This window comes from Setaria italica, chromosome III (assembly GCF_000263155.2).
Source record: "Setaria italica strain Yugu1 chromosome III, Setaria_italica_v2.0, whole genome shotgun sequence".
NCBI classification, from domain to species: Eukaryota; Viridiplantae; Streptophyta; class Magnoliopsida; order Poales; family Poaceae; genus Setaria; species Setaria italica.
The window spans coordinates 34,461,727-34,487,449 of record NC_028452.1 but is presented as its reverse complement, the minus strand read 5'-3'; the positions used below and the strand labels follow the sequence as shown (position 1 = coordinate 34,487,449).

General features: G+C 44.0%; 1 protein-coding gene across 7 annotated transcripts; it reads left to right on the top strand.

Annotated features, from left to right (window-relative positions):
- Positions 1-858: 858 nt before the first annotated feature.
- On the top strand, positions 859-14,559 carry LOC101777003. 7 transcript variants are annotated; one of them, XM_022825533.1, is made up of 14 exons: positions 860-1,341; positions 1,916-1,978; positions 2,734-2,799; positions 2,944-3,029; positions 3,202-3,401; positions 3,534-3,850; positions 3,957-4,042; positions 4,399-4,811; positions 4,920-5,357; positions 6,414-6,644; positions 6,729-6,853; positions 6,939-7,018; positions 11,905-12,030; positions 14,439-14,559. In XM_022825533.1, exons 3-10 carry the CDS (start codon positions 2,758-2,760, stop codon positions 6,512-6,514), a joined length of 1,683 nt encoding a protein of 560 aa, XP_022681268.1. In that variant the 5' UTR covers positions 860-1,341; positions 1,916-1,978; positions 2,734-2,757; the 3' UTR covers positions 6,515-6,644; positions 6,729-6,853; positions 6,939-7,018; positions 11,905-12,030; positions 14,439-14,559. The 7 variants fall into 7 exon arrangements, with proteins under 7 accessions (XP_022681269.1, XP_022681268.1, XP_022681267.1 ...); XM_022825532.1 differs by lacking the exon at positions 1,916-1,978; XM_022825536.1 differs by lacking the exon at positions 1,916-1,978 and having other exon boundaries at positions 861-1,341; positions 3,534-3,811.
- The last annotated feature ends 11,164 nt before the right edge of the window (positions 14,560-25,723 follow it).

Genomic DNA, 25,723 nt, shown 5'->3' with positions numbered 1-25,723 from the left:
GGTGGCACCGCGTTGCACTGTGGATGGCCGGCGTGCCTCGGCGTCCACGCGCGCGGACGCATAGCGCACATCGGCGCCGTGAGGGCATAGCAAGGATTTCCCCCAGGCGCGAGAGCTTCTAGAGGGGGGTCATGGGCGGGCACGGGCGGCTAGGGCTGTAGAGAGGCACGCGCGGAACGCTCCTCGCGTTGTCGCAAAGCGGGGAAGGGCGTGGAGGCACGGGTGCCAGCAAGGTAGCGACGGCGCGGGCAGAGCAGGGGAGCGGGGGGGGGGTGTCGGCGAGAGGTGGGGGATAAAGCTGACATGTGGGCCTTGCGTATCAGCGAGAGGGTGAGGTAAGTGGGAGCGGTGGCAGTCTAGCGGCTAATTGTGCCAGATTGCTAGGCCAGCCTACTAGGTTGAGTGGGAGAGGTTAGGCGGGCTAGGTCAGTGGGGTTGCGGGCTGGCCTAGTTTAGTTAGTTGGGTTAGATAGGTTAATTTAGGTTTGTTTTTATTTTTAGTTCAAACACACTCACATTTGATTTCCAATAAAATTCAAAAAGAGCCAAATCAAACTAGCACACAAATTTTGAAATGGTTTGAGTTTGATTTCCAATAAATTTTCGTCCCTGCCTTCGGGGCGGCGGAATGGATGGAAGGGTCGAAGAGGTGCGAGCCGAACCTTATCCGGGTTTATATACGATAGCAGTTTTCGTGTAAATTTGTGTGAAGTTCAAGAGCAAATTGGTAATTGACCCCTCAGAAGTGCCAGGATTTTCCTAGTGACGAGGCGGATGATTCTGCGCTCACGTTGTTTCGCTTGATGGTTAGGGAATCGATTTCAATAGAAGCATATTAGAATCAGACTGTTTAGGATGGTTCGCTGGATTAAAATGACTAAATCGCTCTAGAATTCTATCCAACCACAACCTGAGAAATTTCAAAAGCTGTCCAAATTCCCCCAATCCTATTCACCTCTGTTCTCCCCTCCGGCGTGGTTCATCCAAAGGAACGAAACCGCCGCCGGCGCCGGCGCGCCGCCATCCTCGACCTTCGAGGAATCGGCGTGAGGGAGGGAGAAGGGCTACCAGGGAGGGCCCCACTGCGCCGGGATTTCCGCCGGCGCCAACCCGCGCCTCGCCGCTAGGAGCGTCGATGCTGCTAGCTTTCTGCTGCGCGCCACACGCGTCTGTCAACCCCGGCCGCTGCAGCCTTCCTCTTCCGTGCCGCCCCGCAGCTTTGCTTCCGCCTCGGGCGGTTCCTCCACCTGCCGCATGCTTCAGTACGCTGTCGCGCACGGCTGCTGACGGCCTGACCTGCCACCGCGGCTGTCAGCCCACCCCACCACATACGTCCGCTTGGTAACTGCCATTCTTTCCGGAGAATTCCCAAGTTGCAGTTTCAGTCACATTGGGTTGTTTCTGTTTTTCTCCGTGAATATGATTGCTAGTGTATGTTGCAATCCCGTAAACGAACTAAATCAGAGAAGAAAATTTTTGGTTGAAATTGCAGATTGAAATTCAGCAAAGCTTGAACGCTGATTTAGTTTTGTGAATTGATTCTGGTCACGTTTGGACCTCATATCAATCAAACTGATGGTTCCATCTGGTGTAGCAGAATGCTGCCAACCAGCCGGGGGAAATTTGCTTAGCTCAATCTTATTATTTAACTACTTTGCTTGGGCCTATTTAAATTATATTTTCCCCCCTCAAAGCCCCCAATTTTTCATGTTCTAAGTGTCATAGTTGGATCTTCACTCATTTTATAATTGATAATTTAGATATACAGTTTCCACCAGAGGTCTGGAAAAAATATGGCCTTAACCTGTATGCTTTGTAACTTTTGAGAACTAGTAGGAACTTTAAATGTTAGTGTGTTGGATTAACTTACTAAAAAAATATGCTGCTGCCTGTTTGCTCATGAATGACGATGTAGGTCCTTTGACTGCTTTACTGGAGGCTGAATCTTACTTCTCATCAACCACTTAAACATCGTTAGGCATGCACATATGGTTATTCCTACATTTTCATTTATTGTACCTCCATATGTTTTGTCTATTATCTTGAACTGGCACTTGAATGTGCTCAGTGTTCAGTTTGTTACAAAATGATATAATTCTTTTGAAAATAGAAGATACTGGATTGCTTTGTTACACGTTGACTCGAAATGTGGGAATTTCACTTCCTTTTTATTACATAGAATAAAAAACTCTGACATCAACAGTAACATCATGTGGAATGCCAAAAAATTTTACATGATGTCTAAAACCCGGTTAAAATTTCTGCAGCCAGAAATAATTCATTCTGTTTTAGGACCCAACCAATTTCCATATGTAATCTCTGCCATTAAAAAATATTGTTGATTTTTTAAATTCACCATTATGAAGGATCATTGTCATTGTTTCAACCTTTTATTTGTGGAGCACCATTTTTCGTTCACCCATTTTGTGCAGTTGGGAACTTGGATTGTGTATGAACAGGAACCTGAAAATTTTCCTTGTGACTAAACACTATATATGTAATATATCTTTTAGGGTATTTTTCCTCAAGATAAAGAAAGGTCATTAGTCTGTCAGAACCTATTGATAACCTCAATAGGAGTCATGCAACTCTCCACTGATTATGTTTCTTAGTTTTACATTTCATTCATTGCTGCTAATTTGTTTAAAATTTGATTAATCGCATGTGAATTCAAACTCACTGCATATACATAATTATGACTGATTTCTTGTTGGAAAATGGTTTAATATCCAGCTTGTATGTGATGTGCAAGACAAAATGACCTCTTCTGGCGATAGGAGTCCCGAATTAGAAGAAGATGTGAGTTCAAAACTTCATATTTCTGCCCTATTTTTTGTTTCTAGCTCCAAGCCAACATGTATAGAAATATATAGCGATGTCTTTCTGTTAATTGATTTGTTAACTGTATGACTCACTTGATCATTGAAACCAAAATAAATACAGGTGAATGTATGCGACATATGCGGTGATGTTGGTGTGGAGGACAAGCTCGCTATTTGCAGTAGATGCAATGATGGTGCTGAACATACGTGAGATTTCTCACTCTTCTTGTCTTTAGATGTACAATTGTTAAGCATCATTTGCCTTGCTATATCACCTATAACAGAAAGGAAGTTGCTCAATCCTTCATTTATTTTCTATATCGTCTTCTCAGAATATGCTGCTGTTTTATCTCCTTGAATACCTCATTCCTTGTTGCAGTTATTGTATGAAAGTAAAGATAGAAGAAGTTCCAGTGGGTGAATGGTTGTGTGAAGAGTGCCAAGCTGAGGTACAAATTGAAATTGAAAAGAAGAAACTAGAAATATCTCAAGCAAAGGCTGGAACAATTTCTTCAGAGAATGATGTGGAAGCTGAACATGTTGGCAATAAAAAGCCAAATAAAGCATTCAAGTGCAATGGTACATCTAGCAAAAGCAAAGAACTAGATGCAAGAATTCTCAGGAGGCCTGAATCAGGGATTTACAATGTATGTTCAACTCCCTATTCATCTTGTTTACATTGTGACTGTGTTTCATTTTCCTTTGAATCAGAAACTAGTCGTGCTACTATTGATAATACATCTACATCTACACCAAAAGTACAAGATGGTGTCTCGTGCTTTGGTGGCAGTGAGGCTGTTAATAGAGATAAATCATATCGCGATTGTGAACAAACATCCGGTGAGAGAAGCACCTCCTTTAATTTGAGGTCACCGGACGGAGAGAGGCACAGTTACGAAAAATGCAACTATGATGTTTCATGTAATTTTGAGGTCAAAGACACATCTAATGTGGCTGCAATGAATGGACAGATAAAGATACAGAGTGAGGTAAATTGTGATTATGTTGGGCATGTGAGTTCAAACCTGGTAGGGATAGGCTTCATGCAGAAACTTATAGGTTTTTTTTTTCTTTTCTAAGTGAGCAACTCCTGAGAATTAAATCTCTTGACTGAAATTTTTTGAATTACAACAGGTGATACTATGTGACGTATGTGGAGATGTTGGCAAAAAGAAGCATCTTGCTGTTTGCAGTAGATGCACTGATGGTGCTGAGCATATGTATGGTTTATTGTTCTAACTTTTCCTGTACTGATCTTTCTTGTTTGTTGATGCAGTATCATCATGGTTAAAGTTTAACATTTTCTGTGTTAGTTGTATATGTACTCTTTGTATTTTCCCCATTGTATAAGAGTACATATACATCTAACATGCTGATCTTGGCATGTAGAATTGTGGACTGCAACCTCTGTTTCGCACAATGACAAATGGCAACTCATAAGAAACAAACCTTACAAAACATTATGATATGCACCCTATTACAGGAAAATAACTGCTTGATTCAGCTTTCTTTTTCTTAATAGCTTCTTGGTGATTTTATCCTGCTCAAAATTCCTTTTATCTTTTCTTTGTTCCAGTTACTGTATGCAGGTGATGGTTAAAGAGGTTCCACAATGGTGGCTGTGCGAAACATGCCAAAGCGAGGTACAGGCTGAGAAGAAAAATAATAAACTAGAAAACTCTCAAGTCAAGATTGATGCCTCTGAAGGAGAGCCGATTGAAGTGAAAGTGAACAAACCCGCCAATGGTGCAAACACACAAAGTTCTTCCAAAGATGAAGTGGACGCTAAATATGTTGGCAGTGGAGAGTCAAAAAGACGAAATCATGCTTCATTGGTTGGACAAAATTCTCCTGATTCCAGAAAAAGAGTTCTACTATCACGTGGATGTTCATTCAAGTTTGGTACGGAGAAAGGAAATCATTCCACTAGCCAAGTGCCACTGTCATTGGCACCTAATGCTCCTAAGAACAGGAGTCAACCTCATCATGGTAAACTTAGTACTAACATCCATGTTAACTGATGGCTTTACATACATATTTTCTGTTATCATTGCAATGACTTTGCAAGCCTGCAATTGAAGAAATTACACTTTGAAGGATTTGCTGCAGGTTCTCTATCCATGTCTGTTTCATTCAACAGCTGCAAGATTCCCAAGGTGAAGCAGCTTTTGAGTGAAGTTCCTCTGAAGCCCAAACATTCGAAGGAACCTTCATCCTCTATCACAAAACAAGTGGGCCCAATGAGCACACTTACCACGTCATCATCGTTCAAAAGGTCAAACTTTTGTGACATAGCACATAAGGCAAAGACTCTCATCAAGCCAAACTCTGAGACAAGAGTGCTGAATCCACCGACAAGACAGACCATGAACACTAACAGAGGCACTTCTATTGGGTGCCCCTCTGTTAGTGCGTCAATGGCTGCTCTTGTTCCTTCACCAGCAGAATCTGCATTTCAACATCTGACTAAAGGAAATAATATGGTGGAGTCGAGTTATGTAAGCATTCCTTATGGACAGAGCAGCAAAACTCTTGGTAATTCTATTTCTTTTTAGTTCTTGAGTTTTATATGGTGTTGGTAATGATAGACTAAGGGCATGTATCTCATGGTTGGAAGTTGGAACTCTACTGGGTGTTTGTTTTTCAGGGCACAAAGAGGTAAAGAAACCACTTTAGGCAAAAGCACCTGGAAGCATAACATTAAGTAGTGAGACATCAGTTGGTATTCTGGGTTCTGATGCAGTACAGATCCCATATCCTTCACATCTGGATTATAAATTAAATAACCCATGTCTGGGGCTAAATGCCAAACATTATGATACTGTATGTGCTATTATAGGAAGATCTGTGGACAGTCCTACCATGCCAAGTGATCTGGCGAACAAGGCACTTACCTTTTCCAGCCAACACTTTCCACCTGGCTATGAACAATTAGCTTTGACTGCTCCAGAGCTGAATTACATTTGGCAGTATGTATATTCTTCTCTTTAAATCTTATATACCCAATTATTTTATTCTTGTAGTACTACCAATACAGGTGTCAATTCTCTCATCAATCTTGGGGCTTGGACTCTTTGGAAGCATAGAAACTGTTGTTTTTTTACAGCGCCATTGCAAACATGACATGCGTCTTACTGCTTGCCGAAGAGGAGGCCCAGCTTTGGGCCATGGCCCATGCCTCTTCACAGCCCCATCCCGTAGTGTCTCGGTTGTTTACAGGTAGTTCTTTTAGAGAAAAAGGCGAGAATGAAACTTAAGAACCTTCTCTCTCTGTGCGTGTGGATGTGTACTAGGGGCTCGTTACCCCCTTCTTCTTATTTAATATAATGAAGCACAGCTCTCATGCATGTTTGAGAAACTAAAGAGATCTGCAATTGCCACCTACATAGGAACCTCAAGGCTTTGTTTGGTCACACATATTAGTAGTTCATATAATGTGTTTTTATCATCTCATGTTTGTTTCATAGGTCATACTATCTTGATGATTGAACCCTGACTATTTTCAAGCCTTGTTCTTAATTGTAACAACTTCATTTTGAATAGGGTTTTCTTCTTTACCATATGCATTTTAAATCATTATTTTTTGAACAGAGGTGGTTTTGAGCTGTGGAGGACTGGAGGATCACCTGAGCTTTGTGATGGTTTTCAAGCCCACCTATCATGTTCTGCATCACCAAAACTGCTTGAGCTAGCAAAGAAATTCCCTTCTAAAATCCAGCTTGAGGAACTTCCTCGTGATAATGTATGGCCCCTACAATTTCAGGAAAATTGTCCCACATTTGACAGTATTGGTCTTTTCTTCTTTGCTAGAGATATTCAGAGGTATGTCTGTTGCAACTTCTCCTTATATCTTCAGTTGTCTAAGTTTTTCACATTTCTAACATTGCATAACTTATTTGTATGCAGCTATGAAAATCATTACAGCAAGCTAGTGGAAAATATAATAAAGTGTGATTTAGCACTCAGAGGAAATATTGATACTGCTGAATTGCTCATATTTGCTTCCAGTACCCTATCAAAGAACTGCCAAAGTAAGAATTCATTCACCAATTCAAGTGATGCTACATTCATATAATTATTGCTGCGATAATTTTATTCTTCCTTATCGTGCTTCAGGATGGAACATGCTCATTTTTCTGTGGGGTGTGCTGAGAGTTGGGACCAATAATCCTTTGAGTCTTCCACTTGACACAACCGTAAGTGAATGTTCTAACTTGAATTTTTGATGGATTGGACCCTGTGTTGCATTAGGCCGATGTGCCAAAGTATATATATTGCAAGGGTACGGCAAAAAATCATAAAACACCTGGCTGTAGAAGATAAACTCACAACTCCACATATATGTGCTTCTCCTAAAACTTGAGGTCAATGAGTAACATTGAGTTCAGGGAGAAAATAACTATGTTGAGCTCTAGTCTGAGCCTTTGCAAAGACATTGATTAATTAACACCCTAGAGTCAAGTTCGAAGCAGCATAATTAATGAGCTCATGCTTCACTGGATCCCAAGCATTCAAGGCTTGTTTCGAATCACTGACCTTAGTTGCTAGGTGAAATCAGTGGCTTCATGAACCAATATTCTTCTTAGGGAACACTGTTGCCAGGTGACATTAGTTGTAAATGTTGCCATAATTTGCAAGTTAACCTCAACACCCAAACAGTAATATATTGTAAATATACTGTCTGCTTGTTGGTCCTGTCTACTATCAACATGAGCCAAGAACATAATAAGGATATGGGACAGAAAGCAACGATTAGTGATCAGTAGCCTAGGTCATCATAGTACTCTTGATGGATCAATGAAGGTTGCACAAAACACTTGGAAGATGTGTACTGGAGCTGAGTGGGAGTAGAAACTGTATACTTAGAATTTCAAACATAATGAGGGAAGTTAGGGCAAGTGATTTCAAGATAGAAGGATTCAAACAAGGTGGTGATAGCTCTAGGTACGGCAATCCCCTCCACACAATCTACCACCTTGGTCTACCCTGTGGTGGACTGCCGGACTATTCCCCTGACATGTTGTCAATCTATGTGAAATTTTAAATATTAATGGTCGAAGCTAAAAAAGTTTAACTTAGAGCGACTTAAATCTATGATTAGAGATGGTAACTATAAGTGATGGCCATGCCATCAGTACACAAACAAAGTGTCCAACCAAGAGAAACATGAACAAATAATGGAATAACATGATTGTTGTCGTGTCTTCAAGCTAGTATTAGTAGCTGTTAGCAACCCTCCTATTCCTAGTTGGACACTCCTGGCCTGTGCTTGTCCTGCACGCCTAGGCTGCCTGCACATATCAAACCAGCTCAACAATCTTAATCCTCTCTTGAATGAGCTGGATTGCTTTGGTTGTTGGCCTATTTATGTAACATGTGTTTTCACTGCATAGGATTGAGTACGTGCCGCCCTTGACATCTTTGAATGTGAACACAAAGCTGCCGCGGATCTCAAACGACAAGGCGGTTGCGGCCCCCTTGCCAATCCTCCTGTCAAGGATGACGTTGGTGATGATCATAGTCACCACAAGGCCACCATCATCGCCAATATCCATGCTCAAGTAGCGGACATCCAGCTATTGAGCCCATTGTCCTGGACCCTGTCTCCTCCCACTACATCGGATGGGGTGACCTTGTCCTCACCCTCAAGTGCAACTCCCTCGCTAGCCACATTCTCACCGATGCAACCTATCGCTGTTGAAATAATTGGGCCTAGCCCATTAGTAATTTCAGAATTTCAATTAAATCTCAAAGGCCCATGTGGGCAAGAGGTGGAGTGCAAATCTTTAGTCCCACATTGCTAGTGGAGGGGAGGGATGACCAACTTAAATATGGAAGTTGTCTCCACTCCTCCAAGCTATGTGTGTGGGGAGGGAAGAAAAGCTCCACACGCGCGCGCTCGCTCGCCTCGCCACTCCACGCCTCGCCGGGCCGGGCCGGGCCGGGCCGGGCCGGGCGAAGGGCGCGGGCGCGCGACACCTGCGTGAATGGTCCGCCGAAATCCGGCCCCCCCCCTTGCGGGGGCGCGGCTTCCTTTTGCCGTTTTATTTTTTGGTTACTTGGTCGTTAAGTCAGCGAGATATATGGAATCCTAACCGGTTTAGATCACGATCGCGACGTGATAATCGTGGGCTCTCCTATATATGCGACCTACCGGCCTCTACCAGAAATAGATCTATTCGAGCTAGGATTTTTGCCTCCTCTCGCTGCTGCGCCGCCACCGTAGTCTACTCCATCCCGATTGTCGGCGTGCACCGGCGATTGGGAGAGCAGGTCTCCGGAACCGTCGTCTTCAGCGATCCTGCACCGGGAGAGGGCGAATAAGGTTTTTGGGAAGCGCTCTGCGCGACTGCTCGATCGCTTCCTCCGCTTCGTCAAGTTCTTCGTCGACTCCTTCACCACGGCTCGTCTACCTCTTCGTCGCTTGGGCCTCAGTCGTCGTCGCGAACAACGTCAGGCTGCTGATCGTCGTCGCCTGCTGTATCCGGTAGTCGTCCAGGAGCCGGTTTTCATCAAGAAAGAAACGTACGTTCCCTTAACTCACATTATGTCTTCCATACTAGCTATTATGATCTGTTGCAGTCTGATAGCACTGGATAGTATGGTAGAATGTCTGATTCTATTTGCTATGATAGACTTGTCTAGATCTTGCGTAGACATGTCTAGTTCAATCTCCTGCTGGTTCATCATATTCATGATTTATTTCTGGATTAATTTAAAACTAAAAGTGCTTATATATCCAACAATCGCGACGTCCTAGCATGGTGCCGTGTGGATACAGTCGTACTGTCCTGGTTGTTTGGCAAGGTCACCACTGAGCTCATGGAGATCATGCGCGTCCGTGGTGGCATGGCATGTCGTGCCTGACTTGGAATCAAGGAGCAGTTCCTCAGAAACCGTGAGACTTGTGCGCTTCCAACATCAAGTTCTACGTCTTTGTCCAGGGAGAGCTCTCCATCGCTTACTACTGCTGCAAGATGAATGGCATGGGTGACGCCTTCGGCGAGATCATCCAAGATCGTGCCCTCATCCTTGACGTTCTTTGTGGCCTCAACGAGAAGTACGACCACATGAAGGCTCTCATGAAGTGCTTGCATCTGTTTCCCATGTTTGGTGAGGTGTGCAGTGATCTCCTCGTGGAGCTCACTTTAAACCAATCATCGACGACACCCTCCCGACCTTCCTTCCATGTACACGGTACACCAAAGGGGCCGAGCTCTCCTCCTCCTTCGGCCTCTTTGGGCATTGGATCATCTTTGGCTTCATACAATGTGTGCAATTCCTCCACGTAGCAGATGGACTCCCACTTAGCCTTCTATGCGCCATATCTTCCGTCATGATTGTCGTTGTTTCTGACAATATAATGATGTATATGACTTCACCTTGTCCAAGACTTCTATACTCTCTGGTGAGTTTATACTACAAATACAACGCCCATTCTTTTTCACCATCGGCTGATCAAATGCCATGTATAAATTCACCGTTCATCCTCGGTCTTGACTTAATCTCCTTCCTCAATACAACATCATGTACTCAAAACGGTACCACCATTTCAATATGGTGTGTACTTCTTGACCATACCCAACTTACATTGTCTTTGACTAAAATGATATGTCGAATACAATGTTGTTCACTGGTTCCATCGCTGTTTCATATTGGTGTTCTCTTTTTCACTGTCCCTTGTCAAATACAATGCCGTTCACTTTGTCCATTGGTGGATCATACGATGTTCACAAAAAACATTGTTCACTGGTTAGTTTTTCGCAATTATTTGGACTTTCACTATGATTTGGATGACATGACCATGGGACCATTGAAAGCCTGTAAAGATATGTCCTTGACAGACATGTTAGTCCTATTGATTACGTATACGCTGTCACCCAATCACCAAAATCACAACCAATGCCCTTGAGGGCCATTTTCTTTACAATAGCCCACATTGATTTCTCATTTACAAGCAAGTAACCATTCACCTTCAATAGTGGCTTTCTAATGATCTGAGTCTTGCTTTCATTATTGTCTTTGTTAAGACAACCTCCTTGCAAGATTTCCATGAAACAATACCATCTCCAAGAGTGAATACATATCCATTTGTGGCCTTAAAATCACATGAGCATTAGATATCCAGTTTGAATCACTATAACCGATAACTTGTAGTGTTCTAGTGCCTTTAAATAGCACATTACTCTTAAGAGAATGCCAATGGTCATCTCCTAGATTTGAGACAAAGAGGCTTAGTTTACTCATAGGAAACAAAATATCATGCCTAGTCCCACAAGCTTATGCGTATGCAGGCCAATGAAATGGAAATATCTTGATTGATCCCTTTTTATCATTCGTTTTCTATAGTACCACACTAACATCATATCGTATTGGAGACCGCTTGCAGTCACTATATCCTAAACAACTCAAAGCTTTTTCCACATAATGGCTTGCAAAAGTATAACCCCATCATAACCTCCTCTCAATACTTTAATGTTCAATATAACATCAACTACCCCTTGATCTTTGATCCCAAAATTTTGGGACAAGAGGTCCATGACTTCCTATATCACATTAAGATAGTCCAAAAGGTCAATATGTCATCGACATACAATCACAAAATAAGTCCTCGCAACCACCACAACGACTTCATTCATAATATACTTGTAGATGTTGAAGTTCTCTTCAAACTTTTCATGCAACTGCTTAGGTGCTACTTAAGACCATACAAGGATTTTTATAACTGACACAATTTTCTTTCTTGACTTTCTACTATAAATCCATCTAGTTCCATTTAGATTTCCTCATTCAACTCTGCATTAGGGAGAGTCTTCTTAATGTCTATATGATGGCCGAGTGTTGGTAATCCTTAGCTTAACAGAATTAATCCGCATGTTACGGATGCTGATGCAGCTTTAACCTATGAGTATTTCGAGGTATCACATCCACAAGGAACTAGAAGTGCACTAGTAGCGAAGCTAATTTGTCCAGTGGATATGACGAGAGTGAAGAGGACTAAGTTGAATAGAGATATTTCTAATGCCATCTAGCTAACCAATTACCAAGAGAACTTGACTTTTGCTAACTCTAGCTACTTCAGGGAGGGTGACCCCAAACATGGATGAAAATGGGACTACCGGATTCCAGCACTACTCCCTATGAAACTACCCAAACCTGTTGGCTACAAAGGACCACGGTACCACAGGGGTCTGAGGCGGTCTAAAGTGTAAGCACCCCGCTTACACTATCAACTACTACTTCTATCGAGATGGCAATGGGTACACAAAATCTGAGTACCAGACAGGTTTACCTTATAAGTAGGTAGGTATGGATAAATATCTTCACCAGTGGGTGTGCTAATGAGCAAAAACCTCTACCCATCGGGTGAAGTGTGTGCCAGTAGTGTGCATACTACCCATACACGTATACCCGTGGATAAAATATACTTGGCTATAATATTTGGTGAACTCACAAACTTATATTTTGTTGGTGAGTAGTGACTTGGTAACTTGGTATTGGTAACAAACTAATGATCTACTGATTTATAAGACTATTAGTTGCTGGGGATTTATACTACTGCCTTGGTGATTTATAAGACTTGGTAATGGTAATGAACTAATGATCGTGCTTTTATTTACTCATATTTATTACTATGTGCTTTTTATCATGTGTTATATCCATGATTCCTTTAGTCTACAAAGGATATGCTATCGGGTATGGGTTATGTGCCGGATAGAAATGCCCGTGCGGGTGCGGATATGGATATGTTTATGTACCCTGGTGTGGGTACGGGCATCGGGTGGCAATACCCAGCGTAGCTGTTGCCATTTGTACTTCCACCACCTCGAACGATAAATGCACTATGATAAAACTCGAACAAAGCTAGCTACTGCAGCAGGGAACCCACAACTAAAGTGAGCAAGTATTCAAGTACTATTAAAGTAAAAGAAAAGTACGTGAAGTTACCGACAAAATATGAGGAACTTACTCAAACTCAAGCTTCATTCCTCCAAGGTATAAAGTTGGAGAGGGGCCTACATATCCTGCTCCTCTCCATAACTCTCACCTGGCTTCTCTCCCTGTTTTCTAAGTGTATGTGGGTAGTGCTTTGCTTCGCCTTGGCCTTCCTTTAAACCTATGTGCTTCCAAATGAATAGGATCCTCCTGTTTATAGCCCAATGTAGTGAGGCAATACTGGTATGCAAAGGACGAGGCGGTTCGGTGCCGATGCGGGCTAGCCGGCTTTCCGATCCACCGACTTTCAATTGGACGTCCAACGTTCTTTTTTGCATCAGTGCTTAAGTAACATTCATGGTGGTTGATGCGAATGCCCTCTAAAGTTAATTAGACCGGCCAGCCTAGGGATTTTCTCCCCAGCCTTTGGATCACCGCAATCGGCTCCTAGACGGTGAGGATAAATTCTTCAAGTCGGTTGGTCGTTGTTCGAGTCAACTAATCCTGGAAGTGAACCATTCAATCCCTGTGCAGAGAGATGTACCACGTTTCTAATGCATGCTTGGGACTCATTGACAATGTGTTTCTTCGCATGTAGGAGAAAGTAGGATACATGATGGCTTAGTTGGTAGGCTTGGTGACTTGGGCCGGTCGGCCTATGTTTTTCAACATTTTAAGTCCATCCTTCCTGTGGGTGTTCTTGGGCTCTTACTCCCTCTGTTTATCTTTATAAGGCGTAATATGACTTGACATGGGCTCCCAAATTACACTTTTGACCATTTATTTTATCTTATATTATATTGTTTATGGCTATAAACTTATCATCAGAGGATAGTACATCCAACTACAAAATGGTGGCTAAATTGTTGGCCAAGGATTGTAGAATCTTAATATGGACATACGCCTTACAAATAAAAACGGAGGGAGTATCCTTCACTTGTATTAGGAGGTATATTGTTTACGCGGAGGTGTCAGGCCGGTTAGCCTATCATTGCGGCCATTTTAGCTCAAAATTTGCTCCATATACTCATGCATTCACAACTCAACCAAAACTCGTGGAACTTGTTAGTTTAAATAAAAAGTCGGACGAGTGTTGTCACGAAACCTTTCTTTTATGGAAATATTGGAGGTCAAAATCAATATAAAATGACCACCAACGTACCCCACACTTAGAACTTTGCTTGTCCTGAGTAAAGGGTAGAATTAAGAACAAAGGGCAGAGCAAGAACTAAGGTAGCTAGCATAAACTCTATTCCAAAATGTTCCTCATACTTATGGGGTTTGAAGTGGCTATGATGCTTGCTTCTGGTGGTTGACAGATGGAACTGCTCGAATGAAGATATGATTTCCCCTTTTCTAATTTCAAAAGCAGAATACAATTTGCTTGACCTTGAATGTATTCTTTGGGGTGTTTGGCTACTTAAGTCCACATCTTTAATGAAAGTAAGCATTGCGTACAGGCAAACCATATTAGTCCCACTGGCCATGTGGATATTAATCACCAGAACCCCATGGAACTTAAATCAGTACTGTTGAGCTTTTAGGTGCGGACAGGAGCATTTGTGTCTACAGATCAGATGGCATCATCTGTCCTTGCGTTAATATTTTATTTGAAGACTCATTCATGTGATGCTCCTATACTGACATAAAAGTGCTTACCCTTCAGTTTTGTTTATGCAGAAACTTTCTATTTCAGCACACCAAGATAAGCTGTTGGGATCTTCTGATTTTAATGGTGTTGAAGTTACTCTTGATGTGCTTGCCACACCAGTTCACTGCTCCGACTCCACAATCCATGAAGGTGAATTGAACACAGTATTTCCTGTCTTGGTAGTGGATCTATTTTTCAATCTTCATTTGAAGAAAAACTTGCACTATTTATTTCCTTTATTTAAACAGCTAGTATTTACTTCCTTTATTTGAACAGCTAGTTAAATCTTAACGTGCAGAGCACCACATGATCTCAAGCACGTTAGAACAATTTTCACGAACCTCAAATTGTGCGCACAAAAGAAATGTTGAGATGGCAAACTGGGATGATGTAACCAATGAAGTACTGCAGCGCAAGAAGACCAAATTAGACGGCAGAACATCTGGAAAGAGTTCAATCCAGGTTAAGTAACAAAACTAGTGATAGAGACTACCATGTTAAGAATTGAATTTAGTGAATGATGCATGATCTGTGAACTCCTGTAATTATTAGTTTCTGCTAGTATTGGATGTAGTGAATCTGAGCTGATCGAGTTACTAGATAGTTTAGCTACTAATGTAGTTTGCTATGTAATTTGGGTGTCGGCGCCAGTTGGTTTCTCTAGAGTTTTGCTCTCTTTTCTATCATATTGTTTTTCATATAATGATCCTTACATTTCCTGCTGATTGTTTGAAAAAAAAACCCGGCACCTTACTCGCAAGAAAAGCTGTTCGGACAAAGGTCTGCTGCTATACAGTTCCTCGAGTGCCATCTTGAGTTCTTGACGATCATAAGATCGTTGAGGATTTCATCACATCAGCTGCTTACGTAATCGAGTGACGGGCATGTGAAATATCTTTCGCATGGTTTTTGAGATGTGATAACAGAGAATGAAGGCTGTTGGTGGCTACAATAGCCTAATAAACAATTAAGTATGGATTCTAGAGTAGGAAGGCAACTCAAAGAGTTGAAAACGGAATGTGGCTTCAGAATGTTCAATGTATTCAATTTAGACCTCAAAAATGTTTACAACGCTCTTGGGTTCTGGTATTTAAAGGTCTAGTGAAGGACGAAGGATCCTCTTGTTTATAACTTTACTCCTCGCTAGTATGGAAGGTACCGTGGGGCATGTTCTTGCTGCATTTGCATTTTCCATCCTAGTGTTTTGGGCCTCTGAGTGAAGGATCGGTGGATACTTGTCTTGTACATGTGGTTTCTTCTGTACCTTCACCTTTCGTCTGTACATCTGGACGTTTGAGTCGTGTTCCGATGCCCATCTCCTTCCGGGAGACTTCCGCCCTTGCCGTGTCCCGGTGGTTAGTTGCCTCTCTGTTACAGGTCTTATGTTCGTTCCCTGAGGACCCCGCGGGGAAACCAGCTGTAGTCCTTTTCCCCAACAAAGGCACAACAGTCCAACTTTGCTAAGCCTTGGGCGTTGAGTTGGCATGTTCTTCGTTTCTCTATGTCATATTCTTGAAGTACGTTACCTTATTTGTGAGCGAGAAAGGGAGCTTAGCGATTCAAGTCCTACAAACTTGTCTCTTTACACATAATCCAATAATTTCTATTTCTGAGTCAAATGAACTTGCAGGCAATGAATATGATAGTTACCTGGCTTCACACCGAATCTGTCAGCTAACTTATTAAAAATTATGTGATGTCCAATTAGTAACTTATAAATAACTTGTTTTTGAACAACTTTTGAAAGCATAATTGATACGGAGCAATCTGCCTTTCTCCTATACTTTAACATTTGTATAACAGTCATAACTTATTATAGTACTTTGCAAACAATGCCAATGCATGATTGAAGTAATTCTTCTGCACATGCCACAAGATGGCAATATCAGCACAGCTCTGACCGAGTTTAACCTTTCGAACAGTGACTTCTTTGTGCTTGTAGGTACGAAAGGGTAACACAAAGTTATAACTAAGGAGGTAAACACGGTGGTATGACTAAGGAGCTACCAAATTTTAGTACATAGATACCAATTTTTGCTACATCCTGCTGGTATCACACTACCACCTAAGACGGTAAAACTATGAGCCTTAGAATTTATCCTGAAAGCACTGAGCAGCTAGCATATGGACATGGTAGGCTGGGTTTTCATGTGGCTTGGTTGGCGAATCAAGACAGAATTCTATATATGTACAGGCTGCACTACGCCCATGGAGTCTTGAGACTGAGAGAATCATATGCTTCTTTGTGATGTCCATAACCAGTTGTGAGATGTGGAACGAGAGCTGCATGCACATGTACAAGTGAAACTTGTCGGCAGATTCAGTAGAGCCATGGAAGTACGTGGTCAAGAAGGAAAAAACACAATGATAGGAACCAGTATGTCTGACAATAGTTCGCAAAACAGATGGTTTGTATACACTAAATATGGCTCAGGGCCCGTGTTCATCACTCAGTTTCCCTTCTTTGCTATCGGGCTATGCTTTGGACTGCAGAAGTCCATGTCGAACTTAGAATTTATACAAGAATTTTAGCATTCTAGATGCAACCTAAATAACCACAAAATCCTAGCTAAAAGTTGAAATGGCACAGGGAAGTTGTTTGGTCGTACACACTCTTCAGCCAACAACAATGGAGGAAGACGGATCATGGAAGGACTGCGGCAGGAGTTTGGCACGGCAGGGGCAGCATATCCCCATGTCATGGCCCTGTTCGTCTTTTTTTTAAAAAAATTACTAATATAAAAACAAAGTAAAGGTAATATGAAATTCGATGATATAAGATTATTATCTTGTACTCATATTCAATATCCTAATGGGACATATGTATATAGTTAAATAGATTCTTCTCGACGAGCTCTAGGCATACATGTTTCTTGGTGGCCCATACGTAGGGGTGGCAGTGGACCGTAGCCCTCGTGCCTCCTTCACAATCCAACTCAGCCCTATATATTTTTAGTTTAAAATCATATAATATTGTGGCCCGGTCTTTATTGAACCTAACCATTAAAATTTGCTAGGCTAAATTAGAGGGCTCTTTACCACCCCTACCCATACGACCTACAGTTAATGATGATGCCAGCGTTTTGCCCTATTTTTAGTCTATGTGGTCAATGTTTAGTTTTTGTAACATGATACAGTTTGTTCGTAGTTTGATTTTAATTATCATGTAGCAGGGTTAGTTGTTGCATTGGTACTATGTCTTCACTCTAATATCAACTAGCTACATAGGTACCTGCTACTCTGCTAGTACGATTCCATCTCTGTGGCTCCACTTCTCCAAGGTGTACGCCATATCAACATGGGACGATTTTTTTTTTAATCAAACCAAATATGTACATGCACCATTGAACTCATCATGCTCGGTCTGGTGTGCTGAATGAGCTTGATCTGTCACAAGCCATCACCGTTCAAATAAACGCGTTCGCCATTGAATTCCATACAGCTACCTCTCCCACAGACCCAGGCACACTGCTCCACCCTCTCATATCTCGACGAATCCTGCCGACAAGCTATGGCCTCTCATTGGGCCACGTCGTCTCTTCTTCTCGATCGTTACATCGCTGCTCATGTTTAATCGGACGGAGATAGCAACAGCTAGATTCAAGGGTCTGTTCAGGAGCTTCCCGAACACACCGGTGCCGCATCGGTCTCCAACGCGTGGCGGCTCTCCCCTGTCTCGCTGTCTGCCCGGCGCCCCCGGCCTCGAGTCGTTTGGCCATGGCCTGGCCCGTATATCAGGCGGAACAAACGGCGCGATGGCGCCGGGCCGCCAATTTTCTGGTGGCCGCCCAAAGCTATCATCGTTAGCACTCTCGATAGGGTAGTAGGATAATGGGCGCCGGGGCACGGCCGCATGACCAAGACGTACTCCAGTCTCCAGGTCAGGACGGCAGGACTCCAGGTGACAGGATTACAGGACGTCAGGGCTGCAGCGTGAAGACTAGCGTGTATTCTCGCTCGTTGCCTCACTGCAAAGGTAAAGGTAATTTGCTAATTATTCCTTAATTATGCATGTTTAACTTTTGCATGCATGTTTACAAATTGTACCTTTTAATAGTTTAATTGTTAGTTACGTTACCTTTAGCTTCTGTACGCATGTTTATAAATTGAATATTGATTTATGAGTATTATTGAACATTTCATTTTAAGGAACACCATAAGAATAAAGCAATTGAAATCATATAGGTATGATTCTTGATGTATTCCATTGGTATATAATACATTATACCATGTCTGTTATGTTATCTTTCAATTTTGCTAGTCTAATAAACCCAATTCCGTACATGGTCCGGTTTGTGCCGGTCCAGCCCTACTAACGCCACATTATTACATACATTTTGATTATTTGCATTTTGAAAATATAGGGTCACCATTTTTTTTTGTGAAAATCCATTCCCCTTTCTCTGTTTAAACACATCAGACTATAAAAGGGCAGAGAGACGTGGACCTAGTATAATTTTTAGTATTTTCTTGACCAGGCAAACAACCATTGTGTCTCCACTAGCAGATAAATATCTGTTCACAAAGCACCATAGCATCATATATATCTGCTAGAGCGAAATTCTAATAAGAAAACATTAACGAAGAAAACAAACTCCGAAACTTATTCAGATGAGCTGCTGTCATCCAATTAAGGAAGTAGCCATATATGCCACAATAATGTCCAATTAAGAAAGTAGGCTTTATTGCTGGGAAAACTTCAAAGCACAAAGAAGAGTGCTAAGGAAACAAAGTAGTACCCCACCACAATTCAGTTTATTTGTGCAGAACTGGGTGGTTGGCCCTACTGATTGGATATGTTACAAATGAAAAAAAATAGCAGAAGAAACACTACTACGGAGCCGGCCCTGGAACCCGTCACAGCCGCTTATGGGGTTCGTTGGATAAAGGGCGGCGGTGACGGGTACCTATCAAATTCATGTCAAATTTTAAAAACTAGCCAAAGAAACAAGCTAAAAATTTAAAAAACTTAAAGGATTGTTAGTTACCAACAACCTTAAAATAAGATCACCATAAGAAATATGTTGATCTATGAAGAAATTTTTATGACACATTTGTTCTCGAAATAGATCTACGATGTTTTTGGCTGAAAACGTCATAAAGTTTCACATCCGAACAAATTTAGTGATAAAGTTATAGAATGTCATAAAAGTTGCCACTACAGCAAAAAAGAAAGTTTCCTTTACCTCAGAAACCATCAATTCCCAGATCAGAAATCCTATTTCCAGCTCCTCTAGTTTTTGTTAAACCAGTACTGTTTCTTTTTCCAGCAGGGATATTATCTAAAAATGGGCTTCCAAGGGTTTAACCCTCGTCCCTTACCCACATAGCTTTCTCTTGGTATACCTACCTCTGTGCCTCCTAATTCTGTGAAGTCCTGGGAGCATATGTGCGATTTATTCAGGCGGATTCCGACCTTCTAAAGAAAGAAGTGAAATTACCACTCGCTGTTACATGGTGGTTTTGTGACGATACAAGGTCCGCAAAAATGTCATAAACCAACCAGGATCCCACATGTAAGCATTTGTTGAAAAATAAGGCGTGCAAAAATATCATAAACCGAGGGGATCCCCCATGCAAGCTTGAGTTGAGAAATAAAGTGTTCCAATTCGTCATAAAATCTAGCAGGGTCCCACAAGTTAGTAGGGAGGAAAGTAAAAAGGTAAGAGTGTCCAGAGCCAGATTCGAACTTGTGACCTCTTGATTCTAAAGAGTCAGCACTACCACTGAGACATAATGTAGTTTATGGTTTTTGAACAAGGTAGCTTCTTTATATTACAGTTCTAATACTTTCCACTTCCTAGTTGCAGGCTAGAGCAATGGGTATATTTGCAACAGCGTACACTGCGAGGGACTCGCCGGCACACTACTGTTGGTTGTGGCAAAGACTAGCCTAGAGGAATCGGTAGATCTACAATGGGCCGTGGGAATGGCACATCCTAGTAGCAAAGGGAGAAGTAGGAGCTACAGTCAGGTCAGTCCCCTGTTTTGTGCCGCTACTTTCCCTTTTCCTCGGAGGGAAGGGGATTTTCTAGAACTGGGAATATGGGTTGAGGGCAGTACATTCTGATTTCATCATACACTTAGGTTTGCATCCGATTGATGTTAGAAGTTGATAGGCTATAGTTTATGAAGTGCAAAACTAAACTTTGATTTCAAGTTGCAATGACTTTTTTGAAGATTTTGAGGATTCCATCATCTTCTTTCGTTGGTAGCTACTGCTCGATGACATCTTCTTGCGACACTACCTGTTGGCATCCTGAAAGCAAGTGCGATCACGGGTTGAGAGTTTTGGTGAAGTATTCTTGGACCTTTCTCAACCCAGTCCGTCGGTTTGCTTCCTGCCCAAAGGTAGTAATGGCTACCTGCTTCATAGAGATTTTGGTTCCGTGGTTTCATGTTACAGTTGTCAATGGCAATTTGCATTGTAAAGGGGCATTTAATTTATAGGATGAAAAGAAGCAATGCGGTTACATGACCTAGGTTGATCCAGAATGGGATGATAGGACCTTTGGTGTTCTAGTGAAGCTCATGAAGAATAAGGTGCAAGCTGAGAAGGATGCAAAGAAGTGGAGAAAGAATTAGCAAAAGCTAACAGTGAGCTTACAGAGATTAGGAATGAGCTCAAGATGGTGCAACAACAACTTCAGAAGACTACTGTCGAGCTGAAGTTCATTGGGAATTATAGGCATAATGTCAAAATCGCGCATGTGCTACTTGCTTTATTTGTTGTTGTCGCAGGATTGATGCTTGGTGGCAAGTCTAATTAAGTAGATGGTGAAGTTTGTAGCTATGGTGAACAATCTTAACATAGTTTCCTTTATCTATATTTGGGATGTTCCCATCCATGGTCAACCATTTGGATTCTATGTGAATTTGTCAATTTGTGTCCCGAGGCACATGCCAAAAAAAAGTTGTTTGTGAAGTTGTTAGTGTTTTTACTCCAGGAGTACCTGATGAAAAATTTATAAAAAATATGACAACAAAAAAGTGATTCCTTAGTAGTTGAAACCGAGACCACATGTTTGTGGTGGGCAATCCATGCCACTAGATCAACTGCACGCTTGTGTAGGAAATGGATTTTATAGTTATTCATGGAATGAAAACATGCCACCAAGGTGGGCATTGCCTACTCCTTGTAGCCGTTCATCGGCACATCAACGATTCATATCAGCTATTCGTTGCCACGGCCTCCGGTGGTTGCCGTACCAATTCCTATTCCCTCACGTTCTTCGAGGAGTCGGTTGCCATCCTCGCGAGGTGTCGGTTGCCTAGCTTCCCAGGGAAGCTGATGAAACTTCCCATGGAAGGCGAGGAACTCCTTACTTAATCGTCATAACCCCCACCATCGGCGTCGTCGCCAGTTCCACTACCATCTCATCCTCGACGTGTGCGCCTCACCCTGCAGCCTGGCCGACGCCACGAAGCGATCTGTCTCCACCTTGGTCCCCACCTCCTCTGGCTCTCTGTTATGCTACCTCTCCCCCACAGGCTCCCTCGCACGCATCGAGCGATCCTCCAGCGCCTCCTCATCGTCGCGCTCCCATGATGGTTTCTCATCGTGTTTCCCACCATGCCGCCAACCGCAACAACTTCTCGGCAGCACTACAGCACTACATCGACATGGACCTCAACCCACCATCGCGCTCGTCGTCAGGATCGCGCTCCGACACCACTGACCTCAACCCGTCGTCGCTCGTGGATGGTCGTTGCGGAGCCGCTAGGGGCTCCCCGGCACATTCCCAGCCTCCTCTAGCAGTGGGGGCGGCTTCCTTCACCCTCGCGGCCTCGTCGCCGCTCCATAAGTTGACCTTGTAGGTGACCCTTCTAGCTGATACGTTTGACTCCGAATCCGAGTCCCAAACTAAGACATACTCGTCTGACGACCGTTGCCACTGCTACCCCATGCCCTTCCCCCGGAGGGATGCTCTGCGTGTCTTCTATCATGCAGACAACACCTTCGCGTGCCTCCTCTGCCCTGGCAGGAGGCAACGGTGGAAGATCTTGAATGATGTCAAGGACCACGTCGTGGGGATGGCAACGTATGTGCCCCTAAGGGGCAAGAACAAGAAGAATTGGAGCCGCCACCGTGTCATGGTCCGGAACGAGGGGTGGATGGGGTGAGTGAGCCACGGTAGTGGAAGATCAATGCGGTTATTTTTGCTATGTTGTTAATTAGTAACTTTAGATTTTGTTAGAACCCTATCCATCTTTGCTAAGCCGTTATCTTTTGTTTGTAAGATCAATGGATTATTTTCTATTTTCCTGCTCTGTTTTCTCTGTTTTCGTGCTCTCTATTTCCTCTCCCTCACCCTTTCTCTCTTCCTTAGTTCCTGTGTAGAAATGGTTACTCGCACTTGAAACCAATTTTCGGTGTTCCCTCATTTATTTGCCAAGGGATGGTTCTCCTACTCACATAGCTCGAGAGGCCAAGATAGATCGAATTTTATGTTTCATTTTTTTGTGATTGTAGTTGGAATAGTGCATTGATTTTTTTAGAGGTTGAAAATCAATATGAGACGAACATTAATAAATAATGTAATCCTATTTGGCTCTCTCTCAAAACTAAGAAAATCCTTGCTCACCTTTGTAGCGACCGACCCCTAACCTTTCCTAGTCAGGTTTGATCTCAGCCCTTAACCTCAGTCAGTTGTTCTGTTGACCGCACCTAAGTGCTCAGTCTTCTGCCAGTTCCGACCCCTGGATCCGACCCCTTCCTGCTTCGCTTCTCTCCCGACCCCGGCGAGTTCAACCCGCCGTCGGATCCTGCTGATCTTCCTCACCCATCCGATCTTTTCCCCCGATGGACCCGTGAGATCCTTTTTCCAGATCCCCCGCGTCAGCTGCACTCGAGTTGCATGGCCGCCTCAGAGTTTTCCTGCCGCGTGGCTCGTCTTCTCCGACGCCATCGCCCAGTTTTGTCTCTAGCGAGGAACAGAGTTGGGTCCCGCGCCCTTTTCCCCAATGGCAGCGGAAGCCCTCTGCACCCCTTTCTGCAGACCCTCGTCTCTCGCGCCCATCATCGCGATACCAGATCCTGGCCCCGGAGACCGATGTCGCCCGTCTTTTCCGTCCCTTCCAGCAACAGTTGCGCCGCCCGGTCGTCGCTACACGACGATTCCCCCACCGCCAACCCCGACCGCGGCCGCGACAGTTCCTTTCCCCGCTCTGTCAGAAGCCGCCCGACAATCTGTTGTTCCGCGCTCTCCCCCGCACCGCGTCCGCTTGTCTTCCCACCTGTGCGCCCTCGATCCTAGCGCCATTTAACCGGTCGCTTCTATCACCTCTCCCGCACGACGACGCCCGCTCTCCGCCAAATCCCAACCACCGGTCTACCTGCGCCTACGCCGCCCTGACGGAGTAGCGCAATGATCGCTGGCGTCACCCCCGGAGTTCTGCAGCACCGCCCGGTTTGCTCAATCGCCGCCACGGCAGAGCACTCCATTGCTTCTCCCCGGCCTTCGCGCCGCTCCCCTCCTCTCTCTCCGCGACGTTTCCGTTCCTCTCCTCTAGCAGCTATAAAAGGAATGCCCCCGTCGCCGGAGTTCCCTCCGCCTTTGTTGCCCTTAGCCTCCTCTAGCTCCCTGCTCAAGCTTCTAGCGCCACCCACCCAGTTCTTGAAAAGTTCTTCTCCCAGTTCCTTCTCAGTTCCTCCAAGTCACCCCGCAGCTTGCTCCCTTGTGCTGCGTAGAGCTCTCTTGTGGTCCGCAAGAAGCGCCGCCGCCGGAGCATCGCCGGTCTTAGTCCCTGTTCGAAGGTTTAGTTCCCCGCCCAAGTCTGCCTCTTCCCGACCCCAAGCCTTCCTTTCAGGAAGAAGGTGAGTGCCGACCCTAAGTCCGCCTCGCCCGACCCCTCCTATCCGCCCGACCCCAGTTCCGTCTCGTCCGACCCTGTCTGTTCGCCGACCCTTGTCCGCCTCGCCTGAGGGCTTGGCTGTGATCTTTTCTTCAACTCGATGGTGTATGTATAAAACGTGGGAACCCTTCAGCGCCTACGTCTGAGGATCCCAGTTATCACATCCTCTAGTTCAAGGATCAGACCACTAGTTCCCTTCCTACCCTTACCTGTTGATCATCATCAGCTCTCTCAAACCGCCTCAACCTTGCTCTTGTCGCAAGTTTCTGGGCTCAGGAGAGCTAGTGTTGCTGTCAAATCAAACGTTAAGCTAACCCTTGCATTGCATTCGTGTAGAGCTGCATCTCGCTGACGGCTTCTACGAGCTGCACCCGGCGCCCGAGGAAGAAGCTGTAGCCGAGATCCTGCCCACGGAAGTCGAAGCCGCCCCCGAAGTCGAGCAGTTCCAGCCCTCCTTGTTTGCAGGCAAGCCCCGGTTGCATGAAGATCCTACGTGTTTTTGCCAAACTTGCACATGCCTTCCGAATAGCATGTTTGTGCATTTACGTTTAGGAGTTGTGTGAAACCCTAGATACATGACTTAGTAACCCTTGATATGAGCACTAGCTGTTGGACCGAGTAGCTGCATTGCTTAAATAGGAGACGGTAAAAGCCGAGTGATCTCCTGTCACTCGCGAGTTGTAGGAGTTGCATGTTTACTCTCTGCTACAACTATAAGGACGGTGGACGGGGCAGGGTTTTGGGTAACTCTTTGGTGGTCGGATGGTTGCCCCGTCTGTCTATGAAAACTTGCTAAGGCCCGACAGTGGTGGTGTTCGTGATCAAGTGTTTGAAAGTACTAGCCTCATACTTAGTATGGGATGAGGAAGCCTAGTACCTGATTGAACCTAGACGTGAGCGGTCGCCCCATTGTTCTTGGAATGGAGTTTCCCCTGCTGGTTGTCGCACGTGGTGGCAAAGCGTGGTCACAGAACGGCAGAGACCGGGTCTGTGGAACCTTGCACCAAAGGAAATGGGCCCGACGCGGGTTAGGGGATTGATGGGGAAGGCCGACACAGGAAGCGACCTCCGGGTGCGCGGATGTCGTGGGGCTAGGTTCACCATGCATGGTTAAAGAACTCGAATCGATTCGTCTGCCTCTCACAGTTTGAGATTACTTGATCGCTATGTCACCCTGAGTAAATGAGGAATCTGATGATGGCAATGTTGTTGTTTTTATCTACACACCTTGATTGGCTCGATGTTTGCTTAGAGTAGGTTGCGCAACCTAGACTGGCAAGTAAATCTAGAACCGGAGCTAAAACTTGAAAATAGGTTACTTAGTGCTTTTGGCAAAACAAACCCCTCAGCCAAGAAGCCTTGCATGTCTAGTTGGAAGGAGTAGTTTGCTCCTCCCCGGTTAAGTCTTGTTGAGCTTAGTAGCTCAGCCTTGTCGTGGCTCTTGTTTTTCAGGTGAAGT